This window comes from Oncorhynchus clarkii, chromosome 20 (assembly GCF_045791955.1).
Source record: "Oncorhynchus clarkii lewisi isolate Uvic-CL-2024 chromosome 20, UVic_Ocla_1.0, whole genome shotgun sequence".
Classification (NCBI taxonomy): Eukaryota; Metazoa; Chordata; class Actinopteri; order Salmoniformes; family Salmonidae; genus Oncorhynchus; species Oncorhynchus clarkii.
In genome coordinates, this window is record NC_092166.1 from 19,661,446 (window position 1) to 19,680,556 (window position 19,111).

A 19,111-nucleotide genomic window follows, 5' to 3' on the forward strand; every position below is an offset into this window, starting at 1 on the left:
TACACTCAAAATGAATTGCCTTCTGTAAAGCTGCAAATCCCACAACATCATGATCCCCGACTGATTTTAATTTGAGAAATGGCTTGCACCATCTTATCTATGTTAATGTATTACTTTTTCCCATGTGACTCATTCAGAATATGACTCCATACAGAGACTTGGCTGTGCCTTAAACGGATTAACTTGCCCCATATATAAAGCACATTATCTTGTCTTTTGTTGTTGGCCCAGTAAGTGTTATAGATTATACTGCTTGGAGTCTATATAGATTAGGGGTTTGCGAAGCCGCCAAGTCTGAAGTTATTTTGAGTGTGAGGGTGTGTGTTGAGGTGTAATTTGGAGTGTTGATTTACACCACAATGTTGCAGGCACAATGTGTATATGAAGTAATATGTTGTTTAATCACTTTAAAACAGCACAGTGTCAGAGGAAAACCCTATCGGGAGCATTTATGTTGGAAAGCACAATATGTGTTCAGGAGCAGGTCTTAATCTTCCATGATACCCCCTATTCCATGGCTGTGTCCCAAATGGCACCCTGTTCCCTTTATAATGCACGCTCTTTGATGGGCTCTGGTCAAAAGTAGTGTCATCTGGGACATATCCCATATAAACTTAATCCAGGATTTTTTAAAACTTGCCTTATTAGAACCATGTGATACTGTAGCTACCTCACTGTACTGTGTAAGTTGCAGTTGTACGCTAGTTCCTTTTCCTGGCATCTCCATACCTACGTCCAAAATGGCCCCCTGTTCCCTATTTAGTGCACTCCATTTGATGGGCTCTGGTCAAAAGTAGTGCATTACAGTATAAAGGGAATAGGGTGCCATTTGTGAACCACCCCATCAGTGTAAAACTAAACCTGCTTATACACTATGTGCATATGTCCTTCTCCTACCCAGGTGCTCTATTCTAGTTCATTACGAGGCTCTAGCCCTGCCTCAATGTCATCGACAGCTCTGAGCAGCCCTGAGCCGAGCACTAGTTCCTCATCGAGCGTTATTTCATTCTGATTTTATTGAGCACCTTTGGCAGCTGTAAACCCAGCAGTAAGGGGATTAGCCAGTGTTTGCCTGACACATGGTGATCTCAGCACCTCCTGATTGGATTGCAATAATCCCTTTACACAGTACAAAACCCCATTACTCTGGCATTAGCACAGAGGAGAGTGTGTCTCTCTGATGCCCTGGCAGGTAGGGCTGGTGGAGGAGGGGGGATGCAGGGGTAGAGGAGGGGGTATTTGGGAAGGAGATAAGTATAGAATGAAGCTGCTATTCGATAAGGGGCTAAATCAAGGAAGGGCCATGAATTCGTGCCCTGCTAAAAAATGTAGCCCGTTTCCCAGACTGTGTTCAGTGTGTCAGCACATAATGCAATAAGTGTTGATATGATATGGAGACCGATGTGTACCGGGGTAGTGTGGGCAGAGATTAAAGTAGCATTGTTAAATGGAATGTGTGTGTGTGTGTGTGTGTGTGTGTGTGTGTGTGTGTGTGTGTGTGTGTGTGTGTGTGTGTGTGTGTGTGTGTGTGTGTGTGTGTGTGTGTGTGTGTGTGTCACACGCGCGCCTCTGTATGCTGTATTCCACTATGCTTTTTCAATATCATAGTGAGTAAGAGTCAGACAAGGATACATCCAAAATGGCACCCTATTCCCTAGTGTACTACAGTACTTTTGACCAGGGCCCATACGGCTCTGGTCAAAAGTAGTGCACTATACCCTGTTAAGAGAAAGTCTATTAAGCCCCTTTTGAGTAATGAACATGAATCCAGATTATGTACCTACTCATTTGTAACCTTATGTTATTAATAGAATTATATTAGGGTTGTGTCCAAAATGGCAGCCTATTACCTACTGTACACTGCTTTTGATGGTAGTAGTATACTACATAGGAAATAGGCTGTCATTTCTGACGCAGGCATTGAGTCCGTTTTAGGACACTATTTTATTTAATTAATACAAATTCTAATAGTTCACATAATTTAAGTTTGTGACAAAACAAGAAATGTAGAAAATCATTGTACCATCTAAAACGTTGTGAAATATCTTTCAATAACCAAAAATATTGTATTTTGAGCTGATTGAAACTGGTGTACAAAATCGAAAGCAAAAGGCGCAAAAACTCAATTTAAGATTGGGAAGCGTAGAATAAGCCCACATAGAACAGATCTACCATTTCTTAGACTTGTTTTCAATGAGAATGACAGATCTATAACTCAAATTTCTATGTGAATTTGGTTGGTTCGCCCAAAAAGTGACATAATGCAGCTTTAAAGAGACATTTCTGGTGATTGTTTCCTGCCTGTTTGTGAATGGACCCTGGATAATCATTGATGTCCAACAACCATCTCAGTCCAACTGTCCTCTATCAACAGAGAGGAACAATAGCTATTCTACCCGTTTGGCCCCTGTGCTAAAACATGCTACAGTAGGTTTCACATTTAGCTTTGACAATCTCATTAGCGGCAGTTAATCAAAGTCAGTGCTCCTGACTTAATGATGAATACAGTATGAGAGGTAATGGGCTCGGTTGAATGGCTTATCATTGTGAGGGAACTATTCCTGTTCCTGACTACAGATGTAGTTTCTTCATTTCCACCAGGAAAATAATCATGCAGCAACAGCCAATTTTAATTATTATGTGGATTATGATTAAAGATGCCTTAAGAATATTCTATTTTGAGTTGTTTGTATGTCTTTCTTTGCATTGCTCCTTCTTGGTCAGATCATTATTGTCAAAGAGAACGTCTTCTCAATTGACTTACCTGGTTAATATATTCTCTTTCCTCGACCTCCTTAGTCTTACATTGAGGAGGAATACACACCAACTGACATGATGGGTACAACTGTAGTTATTGAATGCATATTGACTCCATGTCTTCTTTTTCCTCCCTAGTCTTACATGGAGGACCACCTGAAGAACAAGAATCGTCTGGAGAAGGAGTGGGAGGCTCTGTGTGCGTATCAGGCTGAGCCCAACGCCTCCACTACAGGCCTGGGGGCAGGGAACACAAAGAAGAACCGCTCCAATGCAGTGGTGGCCTGTAAGTAATTATTCTGTTTTTAAAGGAGTGGGGCAGTCCCACTCCTTCTGTATTGTTCCATGTTTATTGGATAGAGAGGAAAGGTAGAAGAGAGTGTGCTAAAAGAACAGTGAATGGGATTTGAACCCATGCTCACAGCAGTACATCAGGCAGCAGCTTAGACCACTAGATCACCCCAGGTCACAAGGCCTGTAAGCTCTCCTCCTGTTAGATATCATGCTCCTGTCAATTGCACCCATCTGAGACTATTTCAAATAATAAGATATATGGAGCAGGTTTGCTTTAGGTTTGAGTAATAGCTTAAAGGTTATGTTTGAGGGTGTATTCTTGAGTATTTGAGCAGTCCAGTGCTTATAACACACTTCAGGCAGGCCTAGCACGGTGATGAGTCCTTGTTGAGTTGGTGCAATAAATTCCTCCATTTATATTTCAGATGATCACTCAAGAATTACCTTGAAGGTTGAAAACAGCCACAGCAATTCAGATTACATCAATGCCAGCCCAATTGTAAGTACCGTTTCAGTATACTAAACTCTGCTTTATAGTGTTGGGATGCTGTACTTTAGAACGAACTAAAGCAAAGCAGTGCTTTACAATATACAATTTGATGTAACAGATTGCTTAGCTTTAGTAAGATGCCTGGTATTGCTTATGCACACTGTTTTCATGCGTTGAATATTAATGATTGTTTTATTAGAAATAATGAGTGAATATTCACATGGGGAATGGGTGGGGAAGGGTAACGTGCATGATTCACCCTATTCATTCCCTCATTTTGAAAGCATAGTTGATCTGTGACTGTTATTGACCTTGAATTATGCTAATGTACTGTTTTTCACAGCTATGCAGTTCAGTTTTGTTGTGCTTTGATGTTGCCTATATACACTATGTACCTGTGTACAATTCATTCCATGACATAGACTGACCAGGTGAATGCTATGATCCCTTATTGATGTTACTTGTTAAATCCACTTCAATCAGTGTAGATTTTAAAATGTTTCTTTAACCTCTATTTTAACAGGGAAGACATATTGAGAGGTACAGTATGTCTCTTGTAAATGTGCCTTGTATAATACAACATAAATTTACACATTTACCCCAAATATACAGAACCAGTCACAAGTTTGGACACACCTACTCATTCAAGGCTTTTTCTTTATTTTTACTATTTTCCACGTTGTAGAAAAAATAGTGAAGACATCAAAACTATGAAATAACACATATGGAATCATGTAGTAACCAGAAAAGTGTTAAACAAATCAAAATATATTTTAGATTCTTGAAAGTAGCCACCCTTTGCCTTGATGTTGTTCCTAGATGTTTCCACTTAACAATAACAGCACTTACAGTTGACCGGGGCAGCTTTAGCAGGGCAGAAATTTGATGAACCGACTTTTTGGAAAGGTGGCATCCTATGACGGTGCCACGTTGGAAGTCACTGAGCTCTTCAGTAAGGCCTACTGACAATATTTGTCTATGAAGATTTCATGGCTGTGTACTCGATTGTATTTACCTGTCAACTACAGGTGTGGCTGAAATAGCCAAATCCACTCATTTGAAGGGGTGTCCACATACTTTTGTATACAGTACCAGTCAAAAGTTTGTACACACCTACTCATTCTAGGGTTTTTCTTTCTTTCTTTTTTAAAAATGTTTACTATTTTTCACTGTAGAGTAAAAGTGAAGACAGCAAAACTATAAAATAACACATGGAATCATATTTATATTTGTGTTACGGTTTTCTTCGGTTGAAGGAAAGTCAGACCAAAATGCAGCGGTGTTGATTCGATACATCTTTAATAAAGACGAAACAAAAACAATAAACGTGAAAACCTATACAGCCTATCCGGTGACAACAAACACAGAGACAGGAACAATCACCCACGAAACACTCAAAGAATATGGCTGCCTAAATATGGCTCCCAATCAGAGACAACGATAATCACCTGCCTCTAATTGAGAACCAATTCAGACAGCCATAGACTTACCTAGAAAACCCCACTAAGCCACGATCCCAATACCTACTAAAACCCCAAGACAAAACACACCACATAAATAAACCCATGTCACACCCTGGCCTGACCAAAATAATAAAGAAAACACAAAATACTACGACCAGGGCGTGACAATTTGAGATTTTTCAAAGTAGCCACCCTTTGCCTTCATGACAGCTTTGCACACTCTTGGCATTATCTCAACCAGCTTCATGAGGTAGGAATTTCTTTCCTTCTTAATGTGTTTGAGCCAATGAGTTGTCTTGTGACAAGGTAGGGTTGGTATACAGAAGATTTACCAAATAGGGCTAAGACCAAGTCCATTTTATGGCAAGAACAGCTCAAATTAGCAAGGAGAAACGACAGTCCATCATTACTTTAAGACATGAAGGTCAGTCAATGAGGAAAATTTCAAGAACTTTTAAAGTTTCTTTAAGTGCAATCGCAAAAACCATCAAGCGCTATGATGAAACTGGCTCTCATGAGGACTGCCACAGGAAAGGAAGACCCAGAGTTACCTCTGCTGCAGAGGACAATTTCATGATTGTTACCAGCCTCAGAAATTGCAGCCCAAATAAATGCTTCACAAAGTTCACAAAGACACATCTCAACATCAACTGTTCAGAAGAGACTGCATGAATCAGACCTTCATGGTCGAATTGCTGCAAAGAAACCACTACTAAAGGACACCAATAAGAAGAAAATTATTGATTGGGCCAACAAACACAAGCAATGGACATTAGACCAGTGGAAATCTGTGCTTTGGTCTGATGAGTCCAAATTTGAGATTTTTGGTTCCAACCGCTGTGTCTTTGTGAGACCCAGAGTAGGTGAATGGATGATCTCTGCATGTGTAGTTCCCACCGTGAAGCATGGAGGAGGAGGTGTGATGGTGTGGGGTGCTTTGCTGGTGACGCTGTCTGTGATTTATTTAGAATTCAATGCACACTTAACCAGCATGGCTACCACAGCATTCGGCAGCGATACGCCATCCCATCTGGTTTGCGCTTAGTGGGACTATAATTTATTTTTCAACAGGACAATGACCCAACACACCTCCGGGCTGTGTAAGGACTATTTGGCCAAGAAGAAGAGTGATGGAGTGCTGCATCAGATGACCTGGCCTCCACAATCACCCGACCTCAACCCAATTGACATGGTTTGGGATGAGTTGGGCCAAAGAGTGAAGGAAAAGCAGCCAACAAATGCTCAGCATATGTGGGAACTCCTTCAAGACTGTTGGAAAAGCTTTCCAGGTGAAGCTGGATGAGAGAATACCAAGAGTGTGCAAAGCTGTCATCAAGGCTTCTTTGAAGAATATACAATATAAAATATATACAGTTGAAGTCGGAAGTTTACAAACACTTAGGCTGGAGTCATTAAAACTCGTTTTTTAAACACTCCACACATTTCTTGTTAACAAACTATAGTTTTGGCAAGTCGGTTAGGACATCTACTTTGTGCAAGACACAAGTAATTTTTCCAACAATTGTTTACAGACAGATTATTGAACTTATAATTCACTGTATCACAATTCCAGTGGGTCAGAAGTTTACATACACTATGTTGACTGTGCCTTTAAACAGCTTGGGAAAAATTCCAGAAGATGATGTCATGGCTTTAGAAGCTTCTGATAGGCTAATTGACATCATTTGAGTCAATTGGAGGTGTACCTGTGGATGTATTTCAAGGCCTACCTTCAAAATCAGTGCCTCTTTGCTTGACATCATGGGAAAATCAAAAGAAATCAGCCAAGACCTCAGAAAACAAATTGTAGACCACCACATGTCTGGTTCATCCTTGGGAGAAATTTTCAAATGCCTGAAGGTACCACGTTCATCTGTACAAACAATAGTATGCAAGTATAAACACCATGGGACCACGCAGCCGCCATACCGGTCAGGAAGGAGACGCGTTCTGTCTCCTAGAGATTAACGTATTTTGGTGCGAAAAGTGCAAATCAATCCCAGAACAACAGCAAAGGACCTTGTGAAGATGCTGGAGGAAACAGGTACAAAAGTATCTATATCCAAAGTAAAATGAGTCCTATATCGACATAACCTGAAAGGCCGCTCAGTATGGAAGAAGCCACTGCTCCAAAACCGCCATAAAAAAGCCAGACTATGGTTTGCAACTGCACATGGGGACAAAGATCGTACTTTTTGGAGAAATGTTCTCTGGTCTGATGAAACAAAAATAGAACTGTTTAGCCATAATGGCCATCGTTATGTTTGGAAGGAAAAGGGGGAGGCTTGCAAGCTGAAGAACACCATTCCAACCGTGAAGCACGGGGGTGGCAGCATAATGTTGTGGGGGTGCTTTGCTGCAGGAGGGACTGGCGCACTTCACAAAATAGATGGCATCATGAGAATAGAAAAATCTGTGGATATATTGAAGCAACATCTCAAGACATCAGTCAGGAAGTTAACGCTTGGTCGCAAATGGGTCTTCCAAATGGACAATGACCCCAAGCATACTTCCAAAGTTGTGGCAAATGGCTTAAGGACAACAAAGTCAAGCTTTTGGAGTTGCCTTCACAAAGCCCTGACCTCAATCCCATAGGAAATGTGTGGGCAGAACTGAAAAAGCGTGTGCGAGCAAGGAGGCCTACAAACCTGACTCAGCTACACCAGCTCTGTCAAGAGGAATGGGCCAAAATTCACCCAACTTATTGTGGGAAGCTTGTGGAAGGCTACCTTAAACATTTGACTCAAGTTAAACAATTTAAAGGCATTGCTACCAAATACTAATTGAGTGTATGTAAACTTCTGACCCACTGGGAATGTGAAGAAAGAAATAAAAGCTGAAATAAATCATTCTCTCTAATATTATTCTAACATTTCACGTTCTTAAATTAAGTGGTGATCCTAACTGACCTAAAACCATTTTTACTAGGATTAAATGTCAGGAATTGTGAAAATCTGAGTTTAAATTTGTTTGGCTAAGGTGTATGTAAACTTCCAACTTCAACTGAATATTTGTTTAACACTTTTTTGGTTACTACATGATTCCCATATGTGTTATTTCATCATGTTGATGTCTTCACTATTATTCTGCAATGTATGAAATGACATTGAAATACAATAACATAGTCATGGGAAGCACAAAATAAAACAGCACAAATCACCCAGATAAACAGTTTAATTCATCCACAAATACGTCCCAAATCAATACTTTAAATTGCCCGAATGACACCAGAACATCAATATTAAAATGTATTTTGATTTTTGCCTAGCTCATTGGAGACGCTAGAAACCTCAAGAGTTAACCAATCCTGTGAATGGATTAGGCAACTCAGGTGTCTATACTTCAACAGCAAAGTTAGATAAGATGGAAGTTTATGAAGAAGGGGCTTGTAAACAAAAAGGGAGTAATGTAGTGATCTACGGGTCTTTAGCAAAGTCCAGCCAACCTGCAGGGATGAGTATCAATCCTGTAATAAACAAAGGGCACTATGATAGATGGCATCCAAAGGTTTAAGAGTTGTAGCAGTTGCACTTTGATAAATAATATCACCATAATCAAGAACAGATAAAAACGTTGACTGAAGGACTTGTTTCCTGAAGGCAGCATCTGTTGCTGTAGCTTCTTAACCAGCTCATCTATATGTTTTTTGAACGTTAAATCCACATCAATCCAAATGCCTAAATATTTATATGCGGGAACACTTTCGTTTGGAGAACCCTCTGAGTGAACATGTAGTTCATCGGAAACATTCTTATGAAATTTTAAAAACAACAATGTATTTTGTTTGGCCTGTATTAAGCACACATTTTAAATCAGGAATGGATTCCTGCATAGCTATAAAATCTGACTGTCGTTTTAACACAGCCAGATCAACAGTCGGGGCAGTAGCATACATAATATTATCATCCGCATATAGATTAAGTTTACAATTTTAAACAGATTGACCAATGGTGAATATATAAATAGTGAAGAGAACAGGTCCCAGAATCGACCCCTGTGGTACACCTTTATGGACTTCAAGAAATTCAGACTTAACCCCATCAATCACGATGGCTATGCCCAGGCCTAAACCCTGATTGGTTTACATTCAAAACATATTTCTCAGATAAAAAAAAAGAGAAAAGGTCTACATTTACCAAGGATTCAAGATACTTAGCAAGAAAAGGAAGTCTTGAAATGGAGAGATAATGATTAAGATCACTACTATCCCTGCGCTTGTGGAGTGGCAGAACAACAACAGAATTTCCATACTTTTGGAATATTTCCTGATAACAATGTTAAATAAATAAATAAAATTAAAAGCCTGTATACTGAAGTTTTTAAAGTTCCTCTTTGTGATAACATTAGGCTTAGATTTTTGTATTCTCACTTCTCTTAGACAAACAACATATATTTTGTTTGTCTGAAGCCTGCATTTCCCAATCATAATTTTGGTCACCCAGGATAATAACTTCGGATTTAATAAAATAATACAACAAACGAGTTAACTCTTCAAGTGCACAAAGGTTAGCCGATGAAGGACGGTAGGTAGACCCCTATAACAGTTATAGAAACATTTTTCCCCAGACAAAGGCTTAAATATAGTAGCTAAACATTTTTGGCAAGGGAAATAAATTTCAGTCAAGAGAGAGAAATTATTTTGAATAAGAATAGCCTCTCCACCACCTCTACCCTGTCTGTCAGCTCTGAACCAATTATAACACTCAATATGAATATCGGAGTCCAGAATATCCCCAGAGATCCAAGTTTCAGTCAATACTAGAATGTCAGAATTTGTCTGCGTAGCCCAGATCTTGATGTAATTAAGTTTAGGAAGTAAGCTCCTAGTGTTTAGACGCATCAACACAGTCAATACTAGAATGTCAGAATTTGTCTGCGTAGCCCAGATCTTGATGTAATTAAGTTTAGGAAGTAAGCTCCTAGTGTTTAGATGCATCAACACAGTCAATACTAGAATGTCAGAATTTGTCTGCGTAGCCCAGATCTTGGTGTAATTTAGTTTAGGAAGTAAGCTCCTAGTGTTTAGATGCATCAACACAGTCAATACTAGAATGTCAGAATTTGTCTGCGTAGCCCAGATCTTGATGTAATTAAGTTTAGGAAGTAAGCTCCTAGTGTTTAGACGCATCAACACAGTCAATACTAGAATGTCAGAATTTGTCTGCGTAGCCCAGATCTTGATGTAATTTAGTTTAGGAAGTAAGCTCCTAGTGTTTAGACGCATCAACACAGTCAATACTAGAATGTCAGAATTTGTCTGCGTAGCCCAGATCTTGATGTAATTAAGTTTAGGAAGTAAGCTCCTAGTGTTTAGACGCATCAACACAGTCAATACTAGAATGTCAGAATTTGTCTGCGTAGCCCAGATCTTGATGTAATTAAGTTTAGGAAGTATGCTCCTAGTGTTTAGATGCATCAACACAGTCAATACTAGAATGTCAGAATTTGTCTGCGTAGCCCAGATCTTGATGTAATTAAGTTTAGGAAGTAAGCTCCTAGTGTTTAGACGCATCAACACAGTCAATACTAGAATGTCAGAATTTGTCTGCGTAGCCCAGATCTTGATGTAATTAAGTTTAGGAAGTAAGCTCCTAGTGTTTAGACGCATCAACACAGTCAATACTAGAATGTCAGAATTTGTCTGCGTAGCCCAGATCTTGATGTAATTAAGTTTAGGAAGTATGCTCCTAGTGTTTAGATGCATCAACACAGTCAATACTAGAATGTCAGAATTTGTCTGCGTAGCCCAGATCTTGATGTAATTAAGTTTAGGAAGTAAGCTCCTAGTGTTTAGACGCATCAACACAGTCAATACTAGAATGTCAGAATTTGTCTGCGTAGCCCAGATCTTGATGTAATTAAGTTTAGGAAGTAAGCTCCTAGTGTTTAGATGCATCAACACAAGTCATTTACGATTTCTTAAGTCACATGGACTCTCCAACTCAAACAAGCTACATTCAATAGGTAGTTGCAGGTCCTGTCTGATGTTTTTTATTTTTTATTTTATTTAACTAGGCAAGTCAGTTAAAATTCTTATTTACAATGACGGCCTACCCTGGCAGAACCCGGACGACGCTGGGCCTATTGTGTGCCACCCTGTGGGACTCCCAATCACGGCCGGATGTGAGAGGCCTCTTGCACTGAGATGCAGTGCCTTTGACCGCTGCGCCACTCAGGAGCCCATTGATATAGTTGATAGAGATGAAGGGGAGGAGACAGGTTAAAGAAGGAGACAAGCCTTGAGACAATTGAGACATGGATGGTGTATCTGTGCCATTCAGAGGGTGAATGGGCAAGTGCCTTTGAACGGGGTATGGTAGTAGGCGCACCGGTTTGTGTCAACACTTTCCCATGTGTATTAAGAATGGTCCACCACCCAAAGGACATCCCGCCAACTTGACACAACTGTGGGAAGCATTGGAGTCAACATGGGCCAGCATCCCTGTGGAATGCTTTCGACACCTTGTAGATTCCATGCCCCGATGATTTGAGGCTGTTCTGAGGGCAGGTGGGGGGGAGGCAACTCAATATTAGGAAGGTGAGCTGTTTTGTAAACTCACTTAAAAATACTTCTATAACCTGTCTCCTCCCCTTCATGGACACTGATTGAAGTGGATTTAACAAGTGACATCTTTAAGGGATCATAGCTTTCACCTGGATTCACATGGTCAGTCTTTGTCATGTAAAGAGCAGGTGTTCCTAATGTTTTGTACACTCAGTGTATCTATTCAGGTTTAGTTAATTACATGTAAGCCTACACATTGGCAGCAGGGAATCAGCATGGGAGCTGATGCATTTATTTATACCGTTTCTACTGGTGCATTTTTAAAGGCTAAATCAGGAGTTTAATTAAAGACCCACTCCTTTGCCTCTCACAAATGACAACCAGTGTATAAATTGGGTAATTTACACACACTTAAGCATCAAACAATACATTTTGAGCAAATGTTTTTTTTACTCAACTGTGAATGTCCAAGAACCAAACATTTGTAAGAAAGAGAGAAATAGGAGCCATGTGAATTCAGGATCTGAGCATACCCATTTGAAAAAGGTGGTCAAATCAAATGCAGTTATCTTCCCCTGGAGGCAGATACAGAAGTATTCCATTATAAGAAACTGAAATGCTATGCATTTCAAATCCAAGGTCTTGTCCAAACTGGCACCCTGTTCCCTTCATAGTGCACTACCTTTGACCAGGGCTCATAGGGTTCAAAAGTAGTACACTATATAGGGAAAGGGGTGCCATTCGGGATACTGGCCCATTGTCGTTGCACCAAAGTGCCAGGATGTGACGACACAGAAGAGCCATTTCCTACACACCGAGCTGGATGGGTACAACTAGATATTTACAGAAATACCTCTGCTGCTGGCAATTTGATTTCCTCAACAACACTTACTGGCTCAGCGCAAAACATTGTTGTCGGCACTCTGGAGAATGTTTGTCTGCAAAGTAATACTGTGAATCACTGTAAAACTTATGACGATCTTATAAGAGGAATTGTGTAACTCCCTTGTGATTGTCGCTTTAAAGAGCCTATTATTTCTCTCGCTACTGTGGGATATCTGGCTTCAAGCTAATTGAGCTGTTATTGTATGGCTTCATTTCGAAGACAATACTGTTGGTGTTACATTGATGAAGTAGAGATTCTGTGGGCGCTCTAGATCGTCTTATGGACTCTTGCTTTCACATCATCACCACTAGCCCCTCACAATACATGGGAAACCTGTTCTTACACCTCTGAAATGAGGACCAGAACAGAAATGAATCTCCTGTGAGAGACACTCCCTGGTCTCACAGTGTGGTGGGTGAAACAAAGAGCTGACAAGCCTTGGTCCCCCACGGTGCAGTGGTGACAGACAACCAGAGGCAGAGCAGTGCTCTGCAATAACTACTGCTGCCACCGGTAGCCACTGGCCAGTAGGGAAGAAAGGCTGATAATTACAGCACACAGACCCTGGCTGGGCAGAACAAAACGGCCATGATTACACCTGTCACGTTGCCGCTTGCTCCTCATTAGGTCCCAGGGAAATCATCCACTGGTAAACAATGTTTCATCTCTCTCTCTCTCTCTCTCCCTCTGCAACTCCAACCAAGAAGTTGGGTGGTTGGAAGAGGGAGGGATGGACAAGGGACAATGGGTTCCTGGAGACCCATCAACAGCATTAGCCCCTCAGCCTACTGACGGCTGAATGGACGGACACACTCAAGAATGTCATTAGCACCAGTTCTTAGTTCAGAGACAGCAGACACTTGAAATTGTCAGGAAACATTGTGTCTCCAAGAGATTGGAGAGAGAGACAGAAGGGGAGCATCAGAGAGAGAGAGGTAGAGAGCGCTAGAGAGAGATATGTATACTTTGACAATGTACAGTATGTCATTTAACTTGCCATGTCTATGAGAGAGAGAGAGAGAGAGAGAGAGAATAGAGTGTCTCTGTACTGAGTGTACTGCAGACACTGAGTTTCTCTCAGTATTGAGTCTAGACCAATGACAGTCAGTTTCTCTGTTGCAGCAGCAGACCCTCTCCAGGGGTACAGCATCAAACACTAGACATTGTTGTATTTCTTTTTTCTGCCAAAGCTAAAATGTTTTACTTGTTGTTAGCATTCATCATTATTGACAATTATATAAAAGGACATAAAAGCACTCTCCCATTCACAGCCCCTCCTCTATTCTCCTCCATCTGTTAACAAATGCACTTTGCAGTGACAGTTTTTCCGTTTTAATTGAAATGCAAACCCCTTGTTAAAACTGTGCCTTTCTTTTCCCAGTTAATACATTTACGTTAAAAGCTTAATCTTCTGTGTAAACCCAAGTTTATTTAAAACATTCTATTATTTTAGTTCATAAAGCAACAGAAGGCTATTAAACACCATTTTCTGTGTGCAAGCCTTGGAATTATCTGTCTTTCCCATAATTGCTTCCAGATAAATTGGCCTATCCAATTATAACATTTTCCATACAATTTGCATGGTAATAGGTATGACTGACACTCAACTATTCTCTTCTCGCATTCGCCACACATTTCTGGACCACGCTTATTTTTTTAAGATGGCATTGCTCTCCAATTTGTGAGAGTTTAGCAGCCTTGTTGTTTTAAGCACTGCAGAATAAGAAATGACGGCACACAGACAACATTTGGGATTCATAGAAAGGATTTCTTCCACAAACATTTGGTTAACAATACATGGGAAAACTCTGATCTCATTCCCATTGAATACCTATTCAAACATATCCAAAATGAAAATCAGAACATAAGTGAATGGCTTTGCACACTGTATTGAACCTTGAACGCTTCACTGACCACCTACACTATTTCTCAGGGAGGGAAGAATAGGCAGTAATACTCTGAATTTCCTCTTTCTACAGCCAATGTGGGTGTTACTTTTAAAGCGGCAATAAGCGGTTGAAGCAATAGCGTTCTCCCCACCCCCGTTTCGGTAAAAAGCTGTGGGATGGGGCTGGAGAAACGTGACCACTCTCAAATTCATCGAAAGAGCTATGGATGCAACAACTGACCATCCATTACATCAAAATAATAGTTTTAACCATGTTTTTAGGCTACATGGTGTTTGTTTACAAACATTGGAGTATAACAAGCTTATATTTTGGGATCTGATGGGGTACGACAGTTGTTTTCTTCAAGAATCAATGGGTAAAGATCATACATTTATGAGTGGAATGTAGCAACTATGGATTGCCCCTTTATTTTTTTTATTTGACTTTAAGTTGGTATGTTTTTCACTATATCCAGTGTAAGAATATTGTTCTTTCTCAAAGCACTCACTAGGGTAAACCTTGTGGTCCTTTACTTGATCAATAATTAAGTAATAACATTGCTCTTTCTCTCAATCTCTCTCTCTCTCTCTCTCTCTGTCTCTCTCTGTCTCTGTCTCTCTGTCTCCCTCCCAGATGGATCATGACCCACGGAACCCAGCCTACATCGCTACTCAAGGCCCTCTTCCCTCCACGGTGGCTGATTTCTGGCAGGTACAGTCCTCTCTTTCATAAAATCAATATCTTCTTCAGACTTAAACAACAAGGGAACAGTGTTATTAGAAGTGTAAGTCAAACTGGAGACAAGTGCTTTTTGTAATCCCACCATGGCCCCATATATACCACTACACAATCTACTTGCAAATGATAATCAAATATTGCTGCACATTTTATGTATACAGATATGCCTGGTGGTGTCACACTATAGGAGAGAAAGGGAGGCTGTCTTGAATTATATTAGATGATTTTATGTAATTGATAAGGTGCATGATAATGGGAGAATTCCGAGGATGGAATTGTTCAGGGCGCATTCCAAATGGCACCCTATTCCATATAGTGCACTACTTTTTTCACCAGGGTGCATAGTGCTCTGGCCAAAAGTAGAGCACTATGTAGGGAATAGGGTGCCATTTAGGATGCATCCTCTGTCACCCGTGTGCTACTTGTAGGCACTACTTTTTTCACCAGGGTGCATAGTGCTCTGGCCAAAAGTAGAGCACTATGTAGGGAATAGGGTGCCATTTAGGATGCATGCGTGTGCTACATGAATTTTGTTACTGAGTGGATGGAATGTCTGGCCCAACATGACAACCAGAGTATGGGCCTCGGCCTGGGCCCCCTCTCTGCCTAATCCCTGTTTGGCTCTGAACAAACTCTGAGAGGGGGGGTGGAGGCTCTCTCCTCTCTTCTCCCTAATCTTCTCCCTCCTGTCTTAGTAAATTATACTTTTTTTAAAGTGCATTTTACATGGGTCACAACACACTCTACATCATTAAACTATATTAGAACTTTGTCAAGTGTGCTAAACTTTGTTCAATGTGCTAAACATTAGCAAATGCTCTTGGTAACTGTGAAATCATGAGCCATGGGTAAGAGAGCCCCCTGGTCATCTGATGAGTGTAACAATAATGTTTTATTAGCTTCATTAACCAGGCTGCTGTCTTTCTATCCTGCCAATGGCTCTCTAGAGCCTACCTACCTTCTGACCAGCGCCATCTAGAATGTATGTTAGCGAGAAAAATTCCCCCTAAACAGACACTCCTAGTTCTGGAAGGACACAATAGGGACAATAGTGTATTTATTTGTTAAGGGACAAATACAATTAAAACATTGATACATTGAATCGTCGATATGCTTTAGCTTGCGCTGATTTGCACCATCAGCCCCCCCCCCCCTACATATGAAGCTGTTAGTTTTTTAACCTAACTGTTTTACTATTGTTAAAGTTTACAAAAATACTTTTTAAGAATTTCACAGCGACAGCTAACAGTGTTTTCCCCAAGTATGGAAAGTAGATTGTACTGAAATTTAGATGCAGATGATTCAATAAGAAGGAATGGATGATAATTCATCATTTTAATCAAGCATTTTTTCCATATTCCTGTTTGTCATGTTTTGTCTTTTCCCTCTAATACTAGTAAATGGGCTCATACATAAACGTTTGAAGTGTGTGGGAGCGTCTCAATAGAATAGCGTGAGGGTGCATGTCACGAGGCAATTACCGGGTGTTGCCTTGTGACAAAATGGCCGTTCTCTGTCTTTTGTGTGCAGATGGTTTGGGAGAATGGCTGTGTGGTCATTGTCATGCTGACGCCCCTCACTGAGAGTGGAGTCAAACAGTGCTACCACTACTGGCCTGACGAGGGGTCCAACCTCTACCACATCTACGAGGTACCAGGCCTGGTTATCCAATGTCTGATGTTCGCTCAAAATGACAATTTTTTGTTTTTCTAGTCTTATCTATTGTTATTGCTCTAAATCGGAAATATGGTTATAGTCGTTTTTATTTTTAAATTCATGTGTAATTTCAGCATAATTTGGTTGCAAATGTACTCAGTTTTAATTGCATTCAACTGTTTACTTATATACTGTAAAAGCACAGTCAGCAATACCCGTTTTCTAACTTTTCTGTAAGGTGCACAGTGCACTGCATATTTAAAATCAAGTGCACATGTTTTACTGTGTATTCACGGATAACTTACAATAGAATAAGAATGAGAACTCATTATATTTATATGACTCTGACATAACTTCCTCTATAGGTGAACCTGGTGTCGGAGCACATCTGGTGTGATGACTTCTTGGTTCGTAGTTTCTACCTAAAGAACATGCAGACCAACGAGACTCGCACCGTCACACAGTTCCACTTCCTTACCTGGCTCAACCAGAATGTCCCTGAGTCCAGTCGGACACTCCTGGACTTCCGCAGGTAGGACTTCCTAGAGTCAGGGCTCCACAGGGCTGTCCTCACCACTATCTACAGTTGTAAAAATCTGCAAACTTTCAAAAAAATCCCAGGTTTTCCAGAAATCCTGATCGGAAGATTCCTCGGAAAACATGGATTTCTAGAAAATCTGGGAAAGTTACTAGACTTTTGCAACCCTATTGCTGTCAGATTGATATGGTAACAATAAGGTATTTTGTGGGATTACACCTTTAGTTTCCTTCTTTTCCTCTTACTTTATGTGCCAGTCTTCAGTCTTCTTAAGATATACTATGACTCAGTAAATCTCTTTATTGCTAACCTTGCTGCTCTCTTAGGCCCACTGAGGAATTTTTCAAATAACAGGACAAGTCTGAGTACTGTGATGTTATGTATCCTGGTGTTATTGTATTTGTGCTGCACACTTATGAGGTTAGATCTTCCGGGAAAGAGCAGGGCCAGAATATGTGGTGAAACACATCATACTGCCATCAAGCCACCAACTGTGGTCAGTGTAGGCATTTTTTTATCATGGGGTGAGGGAATGGTGAGGAGAAATACTAGGATTAAAAATGTGTTCTCGCTCAATTTCTTATCACATGCTATTGCAGTAACACTTGAATCTGAATCTTAGTTTGTGGTTTCGACAGCAATTATCACACTTGAGGGTTCGAGATCATAAACTGCGAGCTAATTCCTCTCTCTGTATGCCGCCATGTATTTAATGAACAAGTCTTACTTCTGATCGTGCAGCACTTTCTTTTATTTCTCAGTTTCATAGCTACCTACCTGTTTTGGTTTGTTTTCTTCCTTGTGTTATTTTGCCAGCTAATTAGCGGTTGCCAGTGTCATTTTTGTGATGTTGCAGCTAGTAATATGAGCCCAGTTGCATAGTCACAAAAGTGATCATTGGAAACTGTGACTCTGCAACCAGGGGCCTTGCGGAACCTCCCTGCTCCTCCTCTCTCTCCTCAGCCTCTCTTCCTCTCTCTAATGACCTCTCACCTTTTGCTTGCTCATGATTTGCTTGACTTCCTCTGAATGATACTCTATACGTTTAACTTATTTAAGGATCACCTCCCTCCTTTGAATTCCCCCACTTCCCCCCAACCCCCCATTGGTGATCTGCTGTTGTTCCTATGGTAATTTGGTTCATGGTGGGTTTGGTACTTCTGAATTGTGAATTGGTTTTTCGGTTTGTTGCGTAACATTTTCTGTCAATTTACTTTTGATCGATGAAGGAATACTATTAATTTAAATCCAGTTTCTTAAAGAGATAATCATTGGGGAATATAGTGAGAGCTTGAAATAAATCCCTAGGCATAAGTATTCAGTGTCCTGCCTAACATACAGTAATTGTATACAGTTGAAGTCGAAAGTTTACATACACTTAGGTTAGAGTCATTAAAACTCGTTTTTTCAACCACTCCACAAATTTCTTGTTAACAAACTATAGTTTTGGCAAGTCGGTTAGGACATCTACTTTGTGCAAGACACAAGTAATTTTTCCAAAAATTGTTTACAGACAGATTATTTCACTTATAATTCACTGTATCACAATTCCAGTGGGTCAGAAGTTTACATACACTATGTTGACTGTGCCTTTAAACAGCTTGGAAATTCCAGAAAATGCCTTTAGAAGCTTCTGATAGGCTACTTGACATAATTTGAGTCAATTGGAGGTGTACCTGTGGGTGTATTTCAATGCCTACCTTCAAACTCAGTGCCTCTTTGCTTGACATCATGGGAAAATCAAAAGAAATCAGCCAAGACCTCAGAAAAAAAATTGTAGACCTCCACAAGTCTGGTTCATCCTTGGGAGCAATTTCCAAATGCCTGAAGGTACCACGTTCATCTGTACAAACAATAGTATGCAAGTATAAACACCATGGGACCACGCAGCCGCC

General features: G+C 40.4%; 1 protein-coding gene across 1 annotated transcript in view; it reads left to right on the plus strand.

Moving 5' to 3' along the window:
* LOC139376045 (receptor-type tyrosine-protein phosphatase N2-like) overlaps nt 1-19,111 on the plus strand; it is a 144,579-nt gene that overhangs the window by 111,888 nt on the left and 13,580 nt on the right. Inside the window, exons 17-21 of the mRNA XM_071118167.1 lie at nt 2,896-3,043; nt 3,477-3,550; nt 14,918-14,995; nt 16,553-16,672; nt 17,044-17,210. Of these exons, the coding sequence (XP_070974268.1) occupies nt 2,896-3,043; nt 3,477-3,550; nt 14,918-14,995; nt 16,553-16,672; nt 17,044-17,210 (587 nt within the window). The remainder of the gene's footprint in view (nt 1-2,895; nt 3,044-3,476; nt 3,551-14,917; nt 14,996-16,552; nt 16,673-17,043; nt 17,211-19,111) is intronic.